Here is a 19,048-nt window from a genome sequence, read left to right on the forward strand (position 1 = left end):
GAAGTGCTTTAGCTAAGTGCAGGCTGTTGTCACGGTACGGACATAGACCTCATCACATTTACGGAGTGCCTTTCTGAAGTTTTGCTGAACCTGAGTGATATTTATTTTGGCTTGAAACAAACTAATCTTGTATTGAAAATTCTAGTCGGATTTCACCTTGAAGAAATGTCATGGGATTTTAAATCACAAATGTTGGAAAGAATAAAATGTACTTGGACAGAATTATGATGAATACAATGTGTCGTTGGCTTTGTTCTGTGTACTACCTGACATGTTCACCTATAAACTTGAATTCAGAATCGCCAGAGGCATGGTTAAAAATAGGCTATGTCAAGGTTCTTCTAGATCTCCCTCCGGGTACCGAGTTGGCTGGCTTCATCATAATACTCCACAGCAGCTCCTTGGAGATTTGCCTTAGGAAGGTCACCAGAAAAATAATAAATAATACTTTATACATCATGCATTCAGTTTCCCGGTGTGTGCTGGATATTTCAGGATATTTCAGACCTTATCCAAGTAAGAAGTTTTATTATCCAAATTAATATGGCCGTCTGTTAAGGATTGCTGCGGTGAATTAAGACTATCCCAGAAGGAGAGAAGCCAGCTTGTTTATGCTGTATCCAACCGGCTTCTCTTCAGAGCTTCACTGGTTTTCCTTTAGAAAGACTGACAGCTTCGTCACATGACTGATGAGCCGCATTTTTGTTGGCAACAAACACAACCTGTTTATCTTCCTTACCTTTATGCCATTATATGTAAAAACAGAAAGCAGGGAACAAAACAGGAGGGATTAAAAAGAGCCCAGTGATTAGCATTCATTTTGCAACATATGCAAAGAATGCCCTCGTAGTTGAAAGCAAATTGTTGAAAAATTGAACGTGGATGTGTTTGTGACTTCAGAGAACAACCTTGATTTGCGTGTGTGTGGGTGTGGGAGGAGGGTATATGTGTATTTTGAAACAGGACACGGCTGGCCAGTCAAAACCAACAGTATATTCTGGTTAAAAAAAAAAAAAAAAAAACTCTACCTCTAAGCATTATTGTCGTACAGATGACCATCTGGAAATTATTTTAATCTCCAAAAGATTGCAATTCTAAAAATCTACAACGTGCGCTCCAAAGGGTTTGATGGTGTTGTTTTTTTTTTTTTTTTAACACCTCTCTATAATCTGCCCAGCCTGCTGAGTAGTACTGACATCAGTAGTACATCAATTTCAGAAAGTGGATTATTTTTACTAGACAGCTATTGTGACATATTGGGTCAGTCATAAATGAAAGATATTCATGCAAGCATGCAATACTTGTAATGAAGTCTCACTCTGACCTTCTGTATGATTGATTCTGTAATTTAGTTTTCTGAGGCAGTGCCTGAAATGAAATGAAATCATGTTGAACAAGTTTTGAATACCCACAGTGCACCAGGAGAAGAAAAATCGGCAGCCCTAGAGGCTTGAGAGAGCAGCTGAACGATTTATCTCTGTGCTATTATAGCCTTTGCCAGCGTTCAACATTTCTTTCTTTTTTTTTTCTTTTTTTTTTTTTTTCTTATTTGGCTTAAGTACTTAATTCTGCAGGTAGCAGTAAATGGGAAAATAAAATGCTGTTCAGATTTAAAATGACAGGACAGGAGTATGTGCAGGGGACTGATAAAATATCTTGAATAGAACTGACCTTTCATGTAGCTGAAAGTTACTGGGGGATTCATCCTCATAATTACCATATAGATTATTTTTATTTCTTTCCTGCAATGAAACATTTCAGAGAGCAGTAGTGCTGATTGAATGAAAATTGAACTTGTTAACATTCTTTTCAGCTTAGCCTGTTGTACATAACAGAAGGTTAGCTTTGATGAATTTCAAAATTCTCTTTGATATCCAAGAAACAGACAGTAAAATAATTGTCTCTAGTCTGATATTTTGTATGCCCCCCAAAAGAGAATTTATAAAACACACTGATAATTCCCATACTTTTCCTTCATACATTATATTTCATGTTTAGAGGACTGACATTTTTCTGTTTGATATTGCTTTGGATTTAATTGTGATCCCGCATATTTATAAAAATGCTACTCCCGTTGCTCTGGTCATATCAGACATAGTGTTAGGAAGTTGAAAAGGCAGGAAGTAAGGGAGGCGTATTGGAGTATGGGAGGCTCTGTACCTGTTAAGGAAAAAGAAAAGGAGTGATAAAAGTCCTATAGAAGATATGCGTGCAGAAAAGAAAATTAAAAGCTTTTAAAATATTCATAAGATTCTTAAGTCACGCTCTGGACAGATACCACTTATAAGCAGAGAAATGGGGCTACCAGCAGAATAACACACCGAAAACTACCAGCACTGTTTTCAAAGTTTTTCTCACAGTCATTGTTTGTGATGGCTCTGATTTCAAAGTTGAATTATTTTCGTTTTTACAAAATGACTTTCATGCCATTTTTGTACTTTAAGAAAAAATCTTACATTTAGAGAAATAGCAGACTTTCAATTAATACATTGTTTTAGCGATGTTGCTTAATGTGTTACAGATAAAACAGTTATTTCATGGGTCATTAATGTGTTTAACGCGTGGAACGTTCTATTAAAACAAGCCCTTATTATTGTTATGCACATGTTCATTGCCATTGTCAACAGAGTCTGCACAGCTACATGCCACAGGATAATTACCACATAGCCATTGGAGGGACCGACAGTCTCTCATACAGATTGAATGATTACAGATTGAATGATAACAACGAGTTAGATATGTTTTTGGTCAAGTGATTAGTCAAAAAAAGTATTTTTTATCCTGAGTCAACAGTAGAAAAGGCACCAATGACCTCAACAGAACACCCACTTTGAGTGGAGTGGGACCTATCCGTTTCAAGTCCAAATGTGAGCACATTGAAATGGTATCAACCTTTGGCAGGTATTTGCTGAGACCTACCAGAGTGCCATATATTGTTCTCAATGATTAGAGAGTGATTATCCTATGTACAAAGTTACTTTCTCAAATAGCAGCGTCTCTTCCAGGCCATCCAAAAACTTGCGGAGTCTGATGACTGCTTTAAAGGGGCTTCTCATCCACACTTTTAACTTAGCAGTTACTACACCTTGACCATTGTGTGCCCCAAATACACAGGCCACAGGCATTTTTATGATCTGCCTTTCTCTGTAGAGCAAATAGCCTTGGCCCAGGCATAGCTTAAAATAAATGTTCTTTTTTTCTTTTTCAAGTTTATTTATTTATTTATTTGACAAACAGAGATCACAAGTTGGCAGAGAGGCAGGCAGGGAAGCAGGCTCCCTGTTGAGCAGAGAGCCCGATGCAGGGCTTGATCCCAGGACCCTGGGATCATGACCTGAGCCGAAGGCAGAGGCTTTAACCCACTGAGCCACCCAGGTGGCTTATCTTTATTCTGTCTTTAAAGTTGAGTTAACTTCACGGTCATCCATTAAAAGGTGGAGCATGTTCCAAACTTCTGCTAACCCCGGTTTGCGTGTGTGCAAAGCGTGACACGTGATCACTTGCCTAATTGGTAACACTCAAGAAAAAGAATTGTTAGAAAGTCATGCCCTGATTTATTGCCCTGGATCTTGCTTTTAGCCTATATAAGCTATAGTCACCTACTATATGGTGATACCGCCAGCACCTCCCAGTGGGTCAGGGACAGGAGAGACAGCATTTTTTACAAAAATGCTCAGATTACCGAATAAAACTGGCGTGAGGGCTCAGACTTTTTTTGTAGAGGTATGAAGGTTATACTCCGTGCTGTTGCCCCATTTCCTTTAATTGTGGCACCTGTCACTCTTTGAAGTGACCTCCTTTGCCCATACACAGCCTGTCCCCTTCTCTTGCCTGTCTCATGGGCGGCAGGCAGGCTCACACCTGGAATGGTGTCTGGGCTAAAATACACTAGGCGCTCAATAAGTGTTTTATCTGTTGCATAAAAGAATGAATGGAAGACAGATTATGTATTTGCTATTAAGAGCATAACTTGATTATTAAGTAAAAATGAAAGAGGCCATTTGAAGTATAAACAGCTGTAAACATGAAATTCCTCCTTGAACTTTTCCTTGGGGCTGAATGAAATCAACAAGGAGCTGACTCCTTGGTAAAAGAAAGGGAGTTACGGGGTCTACAGGTGCAATACCATTAAGTGTTTTATGGCAAACTCTTGGAAATTTTATTTTGCTAGGAAACTATTAATTAACTTCCAGGAAGACTGTTTTTCACAAAACACTCATGTGTAGGTATGTTTGATTATAACCCTGAGGGTAGCTATTAAGGAAAAATTATCTATTTCAGGGCAGATATTTTGATGGAGTTAAGGTTTGTGGTATGTAGGTCTGTAATTATCCTTGGTATGCATTTGTCATAACGGTGTTTATTTCAGGGTTTACTGGGGTCAGGAATACACTAGCTGGCTCTGACGGTTGATTGTTGTTCATTTGGAGACAAAGTTTTAACATTGCTATAGGACGCAGGAACTTAAATAATTGAGCGTAAAATTACTGACCTGAATTTCATATCTGTAGTTCTCTGATCTTTATTAATACAAAGCAATTTTTATTACTGATAATTGTTTAATTGCTCCATTTCTCAAGAAATATTGATTTAAAAAACCACCCCAGTGCCAATGTGTTTAGTCACACTCGCTAATATATTTGGGTTATTTGCTTCTTAATTAGATGCTGTCTTCTGTTATGAAAACCTAACATTGGATCGTTACAGAGACTATTTATTTGTAAACGTGCACAGAAGATGCACATTAGATGTTTAAAAATCTTTTATGGCAAAAATCAACCCAGAAGGAAGTAAGTGACACTGCCATGAGAAAAGTATAAATAAAATCATGTGTGATCCCTCAAATAAGGTATCCGTTCGAAAGCCTCCGTCTCGCATTTGCCAAAGAAACCCGAACCCAGTACTTGAGGATGTGTAATTATACACTACTAAGCGTGCGACACACAGATATTATAATAAATGCCAATGGAAGAGGGAAAGGGGCTTCACCCGTGCACCAAGGAAATGCCATGGAGGACCGGCCCTTGCTCCAGGCCTGGTAGAATGAGAAAGAACAGATTTAATATGTAGAGGAGGCAGAGTTTTGTTGGCTGAAAAGGTAAGAAACTGCCCATTTCCCACCCAGCCCCCTCCCACCCCCAGAATCCCGACATATCTCTATATGATTCATGTCCAAGGGTAATACCCCACTGTAATTTAGTGAGGACATTTTTCACCTTGCCAGTTGCTTTCAGTCTTGTTTAAGTCCAGGAGAAAGTCTCAGTGTGGGGCTAATAAGTCTTCCGCACCTCTTTTATCCTTTTTAAATAAGAGAAAGCAGAAGTCTGGCTCAGAGCCTTAGGCAGGCCCTGTATTTAGACAGACTACAACCGTGTTGTTTTCTTTTCTGGGTATTTATTTGGCATTCCGTTGGTCCACATGTCCCTGGCTTTTAATTTATACTAGTGTTCCAGAGGTTTCCCTTTTCACATAAAATTATTCGGATTTTAACAGTTCACTCAAATAATTAATGTTCAGGAATAAACTGGATCTCAGACAATTTAAGAAAATGAGGGACCACTACCAGAAATATCCATTCCCTGGTTTCCTGTTTTAAGAAGAAAAGACAGAGAGGCTCTTACCAGGTGGAGAGCGAAGGGCATGTCATCTGGGCACTCCCCGCACCAAGACGTGTGCAGACCACCAAAGCTCTGTTGAATTGTACTTATGGGCAACCGGAAAGCAGTGTGCCTGCTCTTATCTTGAAAAATCCATGGCCTGCCCGTTCAGAAAGACTTGGGTCCTCTTCAGAATGTAGGTTAAAGTGTTAGGATATATATTTATATTACTTATATTATAATCCAGTAGCCTACCATTGATTTAGATGGGTTGCCCTGGAGGGGCAATCAGTTAATATCTATTGGAATAAGTAACCCTGCTAGATAGATAACCACCCTTTATGCTTCCCGTGACATCCTTCTACACTCTGAATAATATGCAGACTTCCTAGGATACCCTGTCATTTTATGGCCATTCCTTGTCTCTCCAGTTTCATAGCTAGTCCTGCTTTTCCTGGCCCGGTGACACTGGCCTCTCCTTTACTTCTCTGTGCGCCGGGCCTTTGAACATATTCTTCTCTACCTTGGATGCTCTTCCCTCTTTTCTAGCTAAGTAGCTTCTATGCTCCTTTTGCACCTTGGCTCTAGTGGGTCACCTCCTCAGGGAGCATTCCCAGATGACCCCACCTTGCACGATGGGGTCATCTGGGAATGGTTCGTTCCCACTTCTCCGTCCATTGCATTGCCCTCTTCACCTGGCCCACCTTGCTCCCACCTGTACCCGCCACCTTTCCATTTCTCAGGCATGCCAAGCTTTCTCCTACCTCAGACTTTGCACATGCTGTTCCCTGTGCCTGGAACATGATTTCTTTCCCCTCCTTTCCTGATTGGCTCCTCCTCTTCCTCCACACCCAAGATGTTTACATTATAATTGCTTAATAAAGTAGTTCTCAAACAAGGGGCATTTTGCCCCCCATCCTCAGGGGGACAATTGCCAATGTCGAGAGACATTTTGATTGTCACAACCAGGTTGGAGAGGGGAGGCTTCTGCCATCTAGTGTGTAGGAGGCAGAGATGGTGCGAAGCAGTCTATTGTGCCCAAGATACTCCTCCCCCAATGAAGAATTATCCAGACCACAGTGTCGGTCCTGCTGAGGTTGGGAAATCCTTATCTTAAAACATCAGAGGACAGAGTGAGACCAAGGAAAGAAGGAGTTTTTTTTCCCAAAGGATGAACAGTTTAGGAAATGATACAAGAGAACTCTAGATAGAAAATGTAATGGTGAAAGCTAGCGTTCAGCTCTTACATCGGACATGATTGTGGCAATCTCTTAGAACCCACTAGTTGCTTTGCCTTTCAGTGATCATGGGTAAGTCTTTTAAGACTGAATTCTAATAGGGGAGAGGTCATGATTTTCAAAAATGCATTAAATCTCTTAGGGCTTTATCGATGGTTCTATATTTCCTTATTGTGTTACGACTACTAGGAGAAATCGCAAGCTATTTTTGAGGAGTAGATATGAATTCTTTTTGCCTGGGCTTTGTCAATCTATTAAACCATTCTAAATTATGCTTAACTCGGGTAGTGTTTAAAAGAATCACATGCTGGTTTTCTAGTTTTCAAGGATTTGAGCAATCGGTCTATTGGTTTCTCTGGCCTGGCACATAACAGGTGCTCAGTAAGTACCTTTGAACTGTGCTGACATCTTTCTTTAAGTGGGAATCCTAAGATCAAAGGAAGTGTCTTTCAAAGGTTACCCTTTTTTATGGAAAACGATTGGAACTGTTAAGAGTCACCAACTTCCCCAAGGTAGTTGTGAATAATTGGCAGCCCTAAAGGAACTTGAAGACCCTTTTACCGTTAATCTCCTCATCCTGTAACCCTCACGCATAGGAAGTTATTATGGGACAGCTGTGGACCATGGCAAAAGCTAGCACATTTTGACGCATCAGTGATGTGGTCAGGGGTTCCTTGAAAAGACTTCAGAGGCTCTCGGTGTGTTGTCCCATGGGAGGTCAGAAAGATGGGGCCTGCATGTTTGCAGATGTGAAGGCTCTAAGCTGTGTCGGGCCTGGGCCTCACCACCAGTATGTTTCATGAGTAGTGTTCCCCTGTCCCCACTGCAGAACATCCCCATTATTTCTCTCTCTCTCTTTTTTAAAGTGAAATGTTACGAGCATGCTCAACTTATAAAATAAATGAATACAGAGTGCTTTCATTGAAGGGCAGGGTGGGGAGGTGATGGTGGTAGAGACCTTGGGGCCCCATTCATCTCTCTCTGTCAACACGTGCCTGCACTGGTGGGCCATGGCTCCCTAGAGCACAGTTTTCCCATCCCCCTAGCTCCACAGAGGCTAGAAAGAGCTGATGAAGCCAAGGAAACTTACTTCCTGGCCTTCTGTTTGATGATGAGATTCATCTGGAATGCTGTAGATATGGGACAAGTCACAAGTATCTGTACGTGCTGATTTTCATAGGTTTTGGAGCAAAGCAACTTCTACATTAATGAGAAAGTTGCATAAATCAGATCATCGTATCTCCCGGTCATGCCAGTCGGCTAATTTACTATTTTACAGTCCAAATTAAAATACGTAGTTCAAATGGACTCTGGAAGTTGCTTGTAAACACTTAAAACATCTAGATTTAAATAAGTTTGAAAGGACTTTTAAAGTGCATTCTGAAGAACATATATAGAGTGTAGATTGAAGAATAAGATAGCTTCAGGGGCACCTGGCTGCCTCAGTCAGTAAAGCATATGACTCTTGATATTGGGGTTGTGAGTTCAAGCCCCACGTTGGGCATGGGGCCTACTTAAAAAAATAATAGTTAAACTTAGAAAAAAATAAAAAGAAGAGGGTAGCTTAATTGCCAGTAGTTGGAGGGTGGAAGTGATGTAAGCAAGCAATGGTGGAACTTCAACAGAACATGGTAGAGTAAGGATGGCCTGAGTGGCTCAGTGGGTTAAGCCTCTGCCTTCGGCTCCGGTTATGATCTCAGGGTCCTGGGATCGAGCCCCGCATTGGACTCTTTGCTTAGCAGGGAGCCTGCTTCCTCCTCTCTCTCTGCCTGTCTCTCTGCCTACCTGTGATCTCTGTCTGTCAAATAAATAAAATCTTTAAAAAAAATTTTTTTTGAGAAGAACATGGAAGAGTAGACAGCTCAAATTTTTGAGGAGAAAAAGCTAAACGAGTAGTAGAATGCTAATCAAAAAAAAAAAGGACAAACCGATAATGTAAAATCCACTTTTGTGATACAAGTCTGCAGAGGAACACCTGCCAATAGAATGTGATATTTTAGGAACAGTGGAAGAGGATATCGATACTGTCAGTGAGACAGAAAAGAGTGTGACTGTTCTAGTACCTGTGACACGTTTCGCCTGGGATGGCACAGCAATTTAATAACTCAAACTATTTAGGAATGGGAAGTTTATATATTTAAGATGTAACCCAAGCAATTAGCTATTCCGTTTTAAGCTTTTCTTGACTCAAGTATTTTCGGTTTTTTCATTCATTTTGTGTTTTTATAAATGGAAGCATTTAAGATGCTCTTCTCTTCACCCTTCCAGTTCTACCCCTTAAAATATAGCTATTGTTAAAAGTTTAGATAGTCCTTTTTTTTTTAATATTTTATTTATTTATTTGACACAGAGAGAGAGAGATCACAAGTAGGCAGAAGCAGGCAGAGAGAAAGAGAGGGAAGCAGTCTCCCCCGCTGAGCAGAGAGCCCGATGCGGGGCTCGATCCCAGGACCCTGAGATCATGACCTGAGCCAAAAGCGGAGGCTTAACCCACTGAGCCACCCAGGCGCCCCTAGATACTTCTTTTAAAAACAAAAACAAAAACAAAAAGAAGGGCTATACTCTGTAATTATTTTACAACTCATTTTTTTCAATTATGATAGCTGGGATATCACTCTAGGTCAGTGGTTCTCCGGTGAGAGAATTTTGTTTCTCCAGGGAAACGTCTGGAGATATTTGTGATTGCCATGACTGGTGCAGAGGGAGAAGTTGCTGCTGGCATCTAATAGAGGCTGGTTGCGGTCAACATCCCGCAAGGCAAAGGACAGCCCCACAACAAGGAATTATCTGGTTCAAAATGTCAATAGAACCAAGATTGGAAACTCTGTTCTAAGTCAATACACATAAATCTAATTCATTATTTTAAAAAGCCTCATAATACTTTGTAGTACGGTAGATCATAATTTATTCAACTAGTTTCCTATTGATAGTTATGGCTTCTTACTTAGTGGTGTTTATATATTTAATATTAAGAAACCAAATGTTCCAGTTTAGATATTTACAACTCATTTTGTTGCTTCTTTAAAAAGAAAAAATAAGATACTGGAAAAACTCAAAAGAAGAACACTTAAAAATTTGTAGGCTTGTGTATAAAATTGGATTCTGGGTCACTGTGATTCAAGAGAATTTGGTTTCAGTAAAAATCACAGACTCACACTAAATGATAAGTCTTAAAGTAAGTTGTTTAAAAGCACGTCTTCATTTTTTTGATTCTTTGGAATTAAAAAAAGGAGCAGCGGCAACAACTCTACAGCCTTTTACATGACTGCCAAAAACAGAAGGCTACTTTTGAAGGGACCGCAGTAATTTTCAGAGAAGTTAATTCTGATGATCTCTGCCTCCTCCTTATACATATTTTTAAAATCTATTAGCCCATTAAATCATGTCGGGTTGAAGGAAAGAAAACAAGGCAGGTCTAAGAAGAAGAAAGTGATATCCAATTCCAAAGACATTGAATGACTTCCAGATGCCTCTGACAATGTAATTCAGAATTGGAATGACCCTCTGGTTAGCCACAGAGGGTTTTATACAAAGGGTGCCCTGAAGCAAACAGATGTTGGCTCTCTGCTTCCCTAAGCCCGTCCTCTCTACATGTCAGATGCATTCCCAGAAGGATAAAATAAAGACTGGATTCACCTTCCCTCACAGAGCTGGGTCAAGGGGAATGGAGCTAGAAAGTGTGTGTGAGAAGGATGAAGGACTAGACCAACTGCTGAGCCAGAAAGGCCCGAGCCTCTGCTTCAACCCTTTCTTACCCATTTCCTCCATAAGAGTTGGAAGTTTTCTTTCACTGCCAGGTCTTTTATTATTTTTTTTTTAAAGTCACCCAGTGACAGTTCTAGAGTGAAATAGACTAATGAGGCTGGACCATTTGGGCTTTGTGCTTTTGACCTTTCAACTTTTGGGGCATGAGTCCTTAGAGTTGATGAACAGGGACCATCATCCTGGAGTAGGTCAGACCTATCTGAGGAACCAGTGCTAACATTGTCAGCCTGTTGATATTTGGGAAGACTAAGATCTCTCCCGCCCCCACAACCCCACAACCATTGTCTGCTGTCTTTTTAGGACCAGAGCCACACACAAGTGCCCCAGTACCGTCAGGATCACTCCTTGATCATGAGGTCCATCGTCCACATGACTGACGCTGCTCGCTCTGGGATCATGCCTCCCACTCAGCTCACCACGATCAACCAGTCTCAGCTCAGCGCCCAGTTGGGGTTGAATTTGGGAGGTGCCAGTATGCCACACACGTCTCCTTCACCACCAGCGAGCAAGTCTGCAACCCCTTCCCCTTCCAGCTCCATCAATGAAGAGGATGCTGATGAATCCAACAGAGTAAGTTGACTGACTGCCTTCGTTATGTCACTACCTAAGAATTTGGAATCAGCCCATGCTGTGTCTTCGAATTTCACTCATGGTATGACCTCCTTTCTGCATTTGGCTAGCATTTACATTCGTGACAGTTTAATTTTTTTCTTCTCTCTTTTACTTACTTGTTTTTGTGAAAAAGCGTATTCCACTGGAACTTGGGAGATCTAGCTTCTCCTACTGGTTATAAGGCATTGAAATGTCACTTAACTCTTGTAGGCATGATTTTCCCATTCTGCGGAAGGGAGGAATTCCACTAGATTCCCCAGGAGTTCTGAAGTGCTCTGCTTCTAAGTTAATGTTCATGTGGATAAGTTTCATCCAGTTAGTTGGCTGAGCCACTGTCATATTTGACACCTTCTATGTTGACCACTTAGTAAGTTCTAATCGTTCCACATCTCTGCTTTTGTCATGGAGGATGGTAATTCAAATATACATGGTTTGAAATCAAAACTTAATTTCAGGGGGGACTTTTCTTTTTTTTTCAGGGAGGACTTTTCTGAATGCTTAGAAAGGTATTCTGTTTCATTAACGTTACCTGTCCTAGGTACTTTCCTTTTTCATCATATTTTGTACACCTACTCTGTGCTTGGCCTTTTACTTGGTTCTGGTGATATAAAGATTTATAAGAGAATTACTACCTGGGGGACTCCCCACTGGGGATGAAAAGCAATGTTTAATACTAGCTCCAGATGTGATTAGAGGCATAATTGATGTATCTTGGTGTGCTAAGAATGTAATCGATTCTGCTTGGGAGAGTGATTTGAGGAAGACTTTATTGAGAAGGTGATATTTGAATTAGGTCTAAGAGGATACATAAAAGTTTGTGAGGCAGAAGAGAGAGGCCAGCATTCTGGTCGAGGGAGCAGTGGAAGTACATGTCAATTTATGAGTATCATGAACAGTTTGATGTGGGGAAGAAAGAAATAGGAATTGAAGAAAGCCATCGCTGAAATGTGGTAGCCTTTCTCCTGCAGGTAGTTGAGAGCTGATTAATTATTTGCGTAGAGGAGGGGCATAAGCAACTCATGCTTTAGAAAGATGGCTTTGGCTGTGTAGAGAATGTATTACAGAGGGAGGGACTGGAGGAAAGGAAAATGATCAACAGTTGCTATGAAGTGTTTCCTTTTAGCCAAGGAGGGAATGGGCAGGAGGTACCAGAAGAGCGAGACTTGTAAGTAAGAGAGAGGATCACGAGGTATTGGTAATCCACTGGGATCTGAAGCCAGGAAAGATAAATGGGATTTTAGTATGAGAGCCAGCATGGATTATCAGGGAGTGAGAGAATCGGACCAGAAAGAGGAGTGTTACTTTTTCTCCCATGGAGAAGATGAGAGTTTGCCGTGGTCTTGGTTGAAGTCAAAGCAGCATGTTTGAGTCTAGAACTCAGTTCATGGCGGGGGGGTGGGGGGTGGGACTACACATTTGGGGACCATCAGCACCTAGATGTGAAGATAGGGAAGTAATTGGGATTTCTCAGTGTGTGTAAGGAACAAGTCAAGGCCAGAGCCCTGGGCATCATTTATTTTTAAGTAGCAAATGGAAGAAGAGGAACTAGAGAAGGTTGAGAGTGAGGAAGAGGAGGGAAGGGAGGTAAGAATATATTGCAGGGATTGGAATAAGAAGGGTTTGATCTGTCCTGACACATTAGCACCCCCTGGACATGTTAGCACCTCACTGGACATGTTAGCTCCTCACTGGACATGTTAGCACCTCACTGGACATGTTAGCTCCTCACTGGACATGTTAGCACCTCACTGGACATGTTAGCTCCTCACTGGACATGTTAGCACCCTGCTGGACACAGATGGGGTCAACACATTAATGCATTAACAGTCTCTGCTCACAGATTTCTGTGAAGGTGACCTGAGAACAATGATTATAAAGAAACTCAAGGGATGTGAAAAAGGCCCCACCAAATTACAGCTGGCCAGGACACAATTCACATGGATTCCTTTCATTTCACTCACATTGCCACAGATGATCTACTCACTTTTTTTTTTTTTTTTTAAGATTTTATTTATTTATTTGACAGAGAGAGATCACAAGTAGACAGAGAGGCAAGCAGAGAGAGAGGAAGGGAAGCAGGCTCCCTGCTGAGCAGAGAACCCGATGCGGGACTCAATCCCAGGACCCTGAGATCATGACCTGAGCTGAAGGCAGCGGCTTAACCCACTGAGCTACCCAGGCGCCTGATCCACTTACTTTTGTACCACTCTGAAATTGTCCTGGCTAAGGAGAACCTTATCCACAACTCATCGCTTACTCCGTTGTAAGCAAGGGTCTAGGTTTTGTACAAAGGCACAGAATCCAATTGGTTATCTTCCAAGCTCCTGAGCTGAGAAAGAAAGATTAAAATCATCATTGAGGATAAACTCCACCTTCCCCCTTCCCGAACGCTCAGGTTTCCTTTGGAGAATTAATTCCGAGCTTTTGTTTAAACAAAAGAGATTCTTCATTTTAGGTTTATTCTTTTGTTTTGGTTTTTTGTTGTTGTTTTGTTTATTCTTTTGTTTATTTTTTGCTTTTGTTTTTATTCTTTTGTGTTGTTCTTTTTTGTTTTTTGTTTATTTTATTGTTTTTCTTTTGGAAAGGCTGCCCCGGAAATTACTCTCACCTTGCCATTGTTTGGGACATTGATGGTGCCAACAGTATCAACTTTTCTTCCAGGAAAACAGTATAGTTGTTGGACTCAATTAGAAAAATCTGTGTCTCTCTCTCCATATATATATATATTCCCCCCTGTGGGACTAAAGTAATTTTTTTTTTTAAGATTTTTTATTTATTTATTTGACAGAGAGAGATCACAAGTAGGCAGAGAGGCAGGCAGAGAGAGAGGAGGAAGCAGGCTCCCTGCTGAGCAGAGAGCCCGATGCGGGGCTCGATCCCAGGACCCTGGGATCATGACCCGAGCCAAAGGCAGCGGCTTTAACCCACTGAGCCACCCAGGCGCCCCTAAAGTGATATTTTTCACTGAAGGAAAACTTTGCCCCTGCTGAACCTCTAACTGAAAAGCATCCGAGTCTCTTAAAAGTTCAGTTTCATTAACTAGAAATAAACAAGACTCATTTATCCTGAGAATTTAGAGGAAAAACAAAAAGACCATTATTGAAAATGATTGAATTAATCGTGAGTTATGAAAGATGGCATTTTGGAGGAGAGTTGAGATGTGGCTTACCACCATTGGAGGTATGTAAACTACTTGTGTGAAGTACCAGTTGTTATGACTCGAGGGGGTTCACAGAGAAGTAAACTTGTGGCTCCCCCCCCCATCTTGAGGGTTCAGAGCTCTCAGAAAACAAGTTATTTCACAGTCTTCTCCCTAAGAATTTTAGTAATCGGATTAAGTTCCAAATGACTCTCATTCAGGAGGTAATGATACTCTTGGAAAATTTGAATGTAGGATCCGAAACTCAAGGCCATTAAAAACCAATCTGTTAGTGACTTGAGTCTATCTCTGTTGATCTTCCCCACGGCTGGCTTGTAAAACCGATTTTGTCACACATTTCAGTTTCCCCGATGAAGTTAGCTACAAGATGATCTTCAGTTCAGTCCTGTTGTAATCTAGGGAGAGAATGCAAGGCTGATCAGTTTTTCCTCCTGCCTCTCTCATAAGTATAATATATGATCACTGAAGTTAGATGAGGGGAGTAGCAGGTGAATCTGGAGCTGCATGGTATATGAACGTGGGGAGTTATACCCAGGTCATTTCTGTGGCCTTGGTCTCAGAGCGTACAATGGTAACGATGTGTGAGGCACTTACTGTCCCTGTGGCAGTCGGCTTCTGAACAGAGTTCCTTTCCGTGGGACTATTTCCTTATCGATCTTCTTTTCAGCCTTGGTGATTTGAACAATCATCGCACTCTTAGAGGTTTTTAATTTTAATGAAGAAAATTTCCTCTCTATCTCCACTTAAAGGAATTTTGACATTTTTTATAGTTCTTGTTAGCCTATTGTTTCGAACGTTATCATGACTTAAAGAAATAGAGATGACTTTTCTTTTATTGTGCAAGCTCGGGGATTGTAGCTAATTTCCGCTAGTTTCTGGAGACCCTTGAGCAAGGTAACATTCTGGTAAAATAAAAAAATGAAACTTTGCAAAAGCCGATTCACGTGACTATGGCCAGGGACCTCATTTAAAATATCTGGATAAGATCAACATCCTGAATTACTTACAGTTACTTCTAAAGCCTCTGAAAATGTAAAATATTGTATGTGTACACATGGAATGCACACACACACACACGTGCACACATACACATGCATGTCTTTGCCTGGTACAGAGACTGCTCTGTTTCTCATTACTCATAATTGCTATTTAGAGCATATGTTGTGAATGTATTGAAGATACTTCTGGGTCTCATTAATCAATGTTCTAAATGCTAATCTCTGCTGTCCAGTTAACTCTAAGAAAACTCACCCCTCCCCTGCTTTTGCTGGGGATTCCTCTGTTGATGAATCAGCTGAACAAAACCTTCACAGTACAGTTGCAGACCTGGGTAGGTCTTGCCACCTTCTCTGCAAGGACATTCTAAGCAGTGAATTTTCTTCCTGCTTTGCAGGCCATTGGAGAGAAAAGAGCTGCTCCAGATTCTGGCAAGAAGCCCAAGACTCCAAAGAAAAAGAAAAAGAAAGATCCCAATGAGCCCCAGAAGCCGGTGTCAGCATATGCCCTGTTTTTCAGGGACACACAGGCTGCAATTAAAGGGCAAAACCCCAATGCCACTTTTGGAGAGGTCTCAAAAATTGTGGCATCCATGTGGGACAGCCTTGGAGAAGAACAAAAGCAGGTGAGGTAAAGACCCAGCACGGCCATATAGGAAAAAGTCACCAGAGTATTTCCTGGACTTTTTTCCTTTCCTTTCCTTTCGTTTCCTTCTCTTTCCTTTCCTTTCCTTCCTTCCATTCTTTCTTCTTTCTTTCTAAGATTTTATTTATTTATTTATTTATTTGAGAGAGAAAGAGAGCATGAACGGGGGGCAGAGGGAGCAAAGGGGAGAGGGAGAAGCAGACTCCCCACTGATCAGGAAGCCCCATGTGGACTTGATCCTAAGACCTCGGGATCATGATTTGAGCCAAAGGCAGATGCTTAACTTAAGCCTGAGCCGCCCAGGCGCCCCTCTTACATCTTTCCTGCATGAACGTTCACTTAATATGACTGTTTCTCATCAAGGCCTTTCTAAGCTATGGAATTTAGAAACACAGTTGAGTAAATCCAAGCCCCTCCCCAGTTATATGGATTTCTCGGTCCCCCTTAAGGGTGTGTGTTCAGAACCCATTCAGAGGAGAAATGGGGAAATTCAGGTGGCATCCTGCACACCTAAATTTTGATGATCATCTTTTCATTTTAAGTAATGTGAAATTTGCCCCCTTTGTTCAGAAAGGGCACTACAAAGGAATTAGGTCCATCCCGCTTGCCTTGTCTTTGATCATCTGTCCAAACCTTTATGCCGTCCTGGTGGGTCTCCAAACTTTGAACCCACCTCCGTGAGTCTCACTACCATCGCTGGGCATTTGAAATTTTATTCCAAGGTCATTGAAAAACTTGGCCATATGAGAGGTATTGAGTGATTAGCCAAGCTGGCAGGAGATACTTCTTTAGGGTCTGCACTCCTGGGCCTCCCCTTACAGCATCTCCGCTACAAACAGAGAGGAAGAATGGCTTCCTTGCTCCTTGCGTGAAACTCCCAATGACCATTAGTAGGAATGGACGTTCCATGTCTTCAGATGACTGGACCTCTCTTAGTAATAAAATAGAATCACCATCTCAGAAATGAACATGGGGGGAAAATCCTCGATTTTTTTTTTTTTTTTTTTTTTACAAATCATGACCTCATTCCTACTAGCTTGGGATGGTGCAGTGCAGCTGTAGAATTTGACCATTTATTGTTGTATGTGGCACACTGATTTTCTGTCCCCGAAATGTAATCCTAAGGGGACTGGCAGGCTCCTATCTCTTTTATCTCTGGTAAGATGATTGCACTTTGGTCTAACAGATGGCCATCAGACACCGTTAAGAAAAGGAAGCACCCATCACGTTTAATATATTGGAACTTGTTTATGTAACTCATTGGCCTCACTAACGGAAATTTCTCATTCCTGACTTCTTTTTTTCCTTCCAAAGAAACCCAAGATGGCTTCATCTTTTCTCTTGTGCCTTCACAACACGTACCTGTTATGGTTGGTCTTTAAATCCTCTGATTTGGTGCGGGTTACAAATGTGTGTGAGGGAAAGGAGGCACTGATAGAGAAACTTGTGATTTTCTGTAATTTGAACGTTTGTAGCCAATTTGACTCTTCTTGCACCTTATCTCCTGCCCTAGCGTGAGGCCTTCCGCTGTTTCTCCCAAGGCATCTGTGCTACAACTGGAAATCTTGTTTCCATTTATCATCGGAAACCTCAAGACTGTGCTCTGTTGAGCATGGCAGGGTTTTGTTTTAATATGTCTGTGTGTGTGTGTGCATGTGTGTGTGTGTGTTCACATTTGAAAATCAAAGCCACACAGACCAACTTTTTCAGTGAGTTCGGTTGTGACCTCATTTGCGCGGCTGTGATTTTATGGCTGAGAAACTGTATGCTAAAGGTGGTGCTAATTGTGGTCTTTTTTTAATAGGTGTATAAAAGAAAAACAGAAGCTGCCAAAAAGGAGTACCTGAAGGCCTTGGCCGCATACCGGGCCAGCCTCGTTTCTAAGGTAAGCCTGTGCGGGGATGGCGGGTCTCTGAGTCATGGCATTGAGAACACCCTCTGGGCGTTGAAAACTTCAAGGCAGCTCCCCTTAGAGTTGACCAAAAAAAAGGCATCTTGGACAACTCATAAACTCGTTTCCATGAGAGATGACCACAGTGATGGCCCGAAAAGTAGGAGTTAATGGAAGCTGCTGAATCTGAGTTGTTTCCAGAAGATTCTGTGGTCTTTCTTTCTGTGTGTTGAAACTATATAACAGACACAAATAGGGTAGACAGGTTTTTAATAGCCTCTTTATCTTTCCTTTTTGTCGGGGACTGAGATCTATGCGAATGTCCTCTGTTTAAACAGGTGGTGTTTTGGTCATATTTGGGACATCCTAAAGTAAATTCTCTAATGGTTATATTATTGTAATAGGGGGTGTCGCATTTTTGACCAAATTGTTCCATATCAGATAAATAAATAAACCTCATGATTATTTAAAATAAAATTATGCTCCAAGTACTTAAAAAAAAGACATGTATATGTATTATACATAGAGTATAAAATGGACCTTGATGTATTATAAAATGCACCCATATCCCAAAGCAAATGTCAGTCTAGATTATTATTACCTTGATCCAAAAGGAGCATGAGCTATTAGGTTATATTTTAACATTTAATTAACTTTGTCTTTGGCCTTCCTAGAATTTAGAGAGGCTTTCGGGAGAATAATTTGAACTAATGTTTTTGCTTTTGAGGTATTTCCTCTGGCAATCTGGCATTCCATTCCATGGTCTTGCGCGTTGCCTCAGGTTCCACGTAGGGCTACAAGGCATGGTAGGTGTTGCCAGCAAAGCCATTTAGAAAGGATGTCATTCCTTTTTTTCTCTTCTTCACCTGAGCTGTCTCTTCTTTATATTAAGATGTACCATTGGCAGCTACTCAAATCAGATCAGGAGAGGTCCTCCCTTTTTTCCACTGCCAGCTGTTAGGATACCTTCCACTTCATTAGAAAGAGAAAACATTCATCAGGTCAATAGTAAAACCTTTTTCTGAGGCGCTGCAAGACCTATCATGTAAGATGTACCAGTCCTGGCCTCAGATTTGCATATTGGCAGACAACAGCCGAATGTGTGGGCTACAGATGTTAAGAAGGGAGGTATATAGTTGGCTAA

General features: G+C 41.2%; 1 protein-coding gene across 4 annotated transcripts in view; it reads left to right on the forward strand.

The window, feature by feature from the left end:
- Positions 1-19,048, forward strand: part of TOX3 (TOX high mobility group box family member 3) — a 109,804-nt gene that overhangs the window by 85,908 nt on the left and 4,848 nt on the right. For all 4 annotated transcript variants that reach the window (XM_044256158.1, XM_044256159.1, XM_044256157.1 and 1 more), the window contains 3 exons: positions 10,901-11,170; positions 15,766-15,993; positions 17,818-17,898. In XM_044256158.1, coding sequence (XP_044112093.1) covers positions 10,901-11,170; positions 15,766-15,993; positions 17,818-17,898 — 579 coding nt within the window. The remainder of the gene's footprint in view (positions 1-10,900; positions 11,171-15,765; positions 15,994-17,817; positions 17,899-19,048) is intronic.

The sequence above is a fragment of the Neovison vison genome, chromosome 7 (genome assembly GCF_020171115.1).
Source record: "Neovison vison isolate M4711 chromosome 7, ASM_NN_V1, whole genome shotgun sequence".
Lineage (NCBI taxonomy): Eukaryota > Metazoa > Chordata > Mammalia > Carnivora > Mustelidae > Neogale > Neogale vison.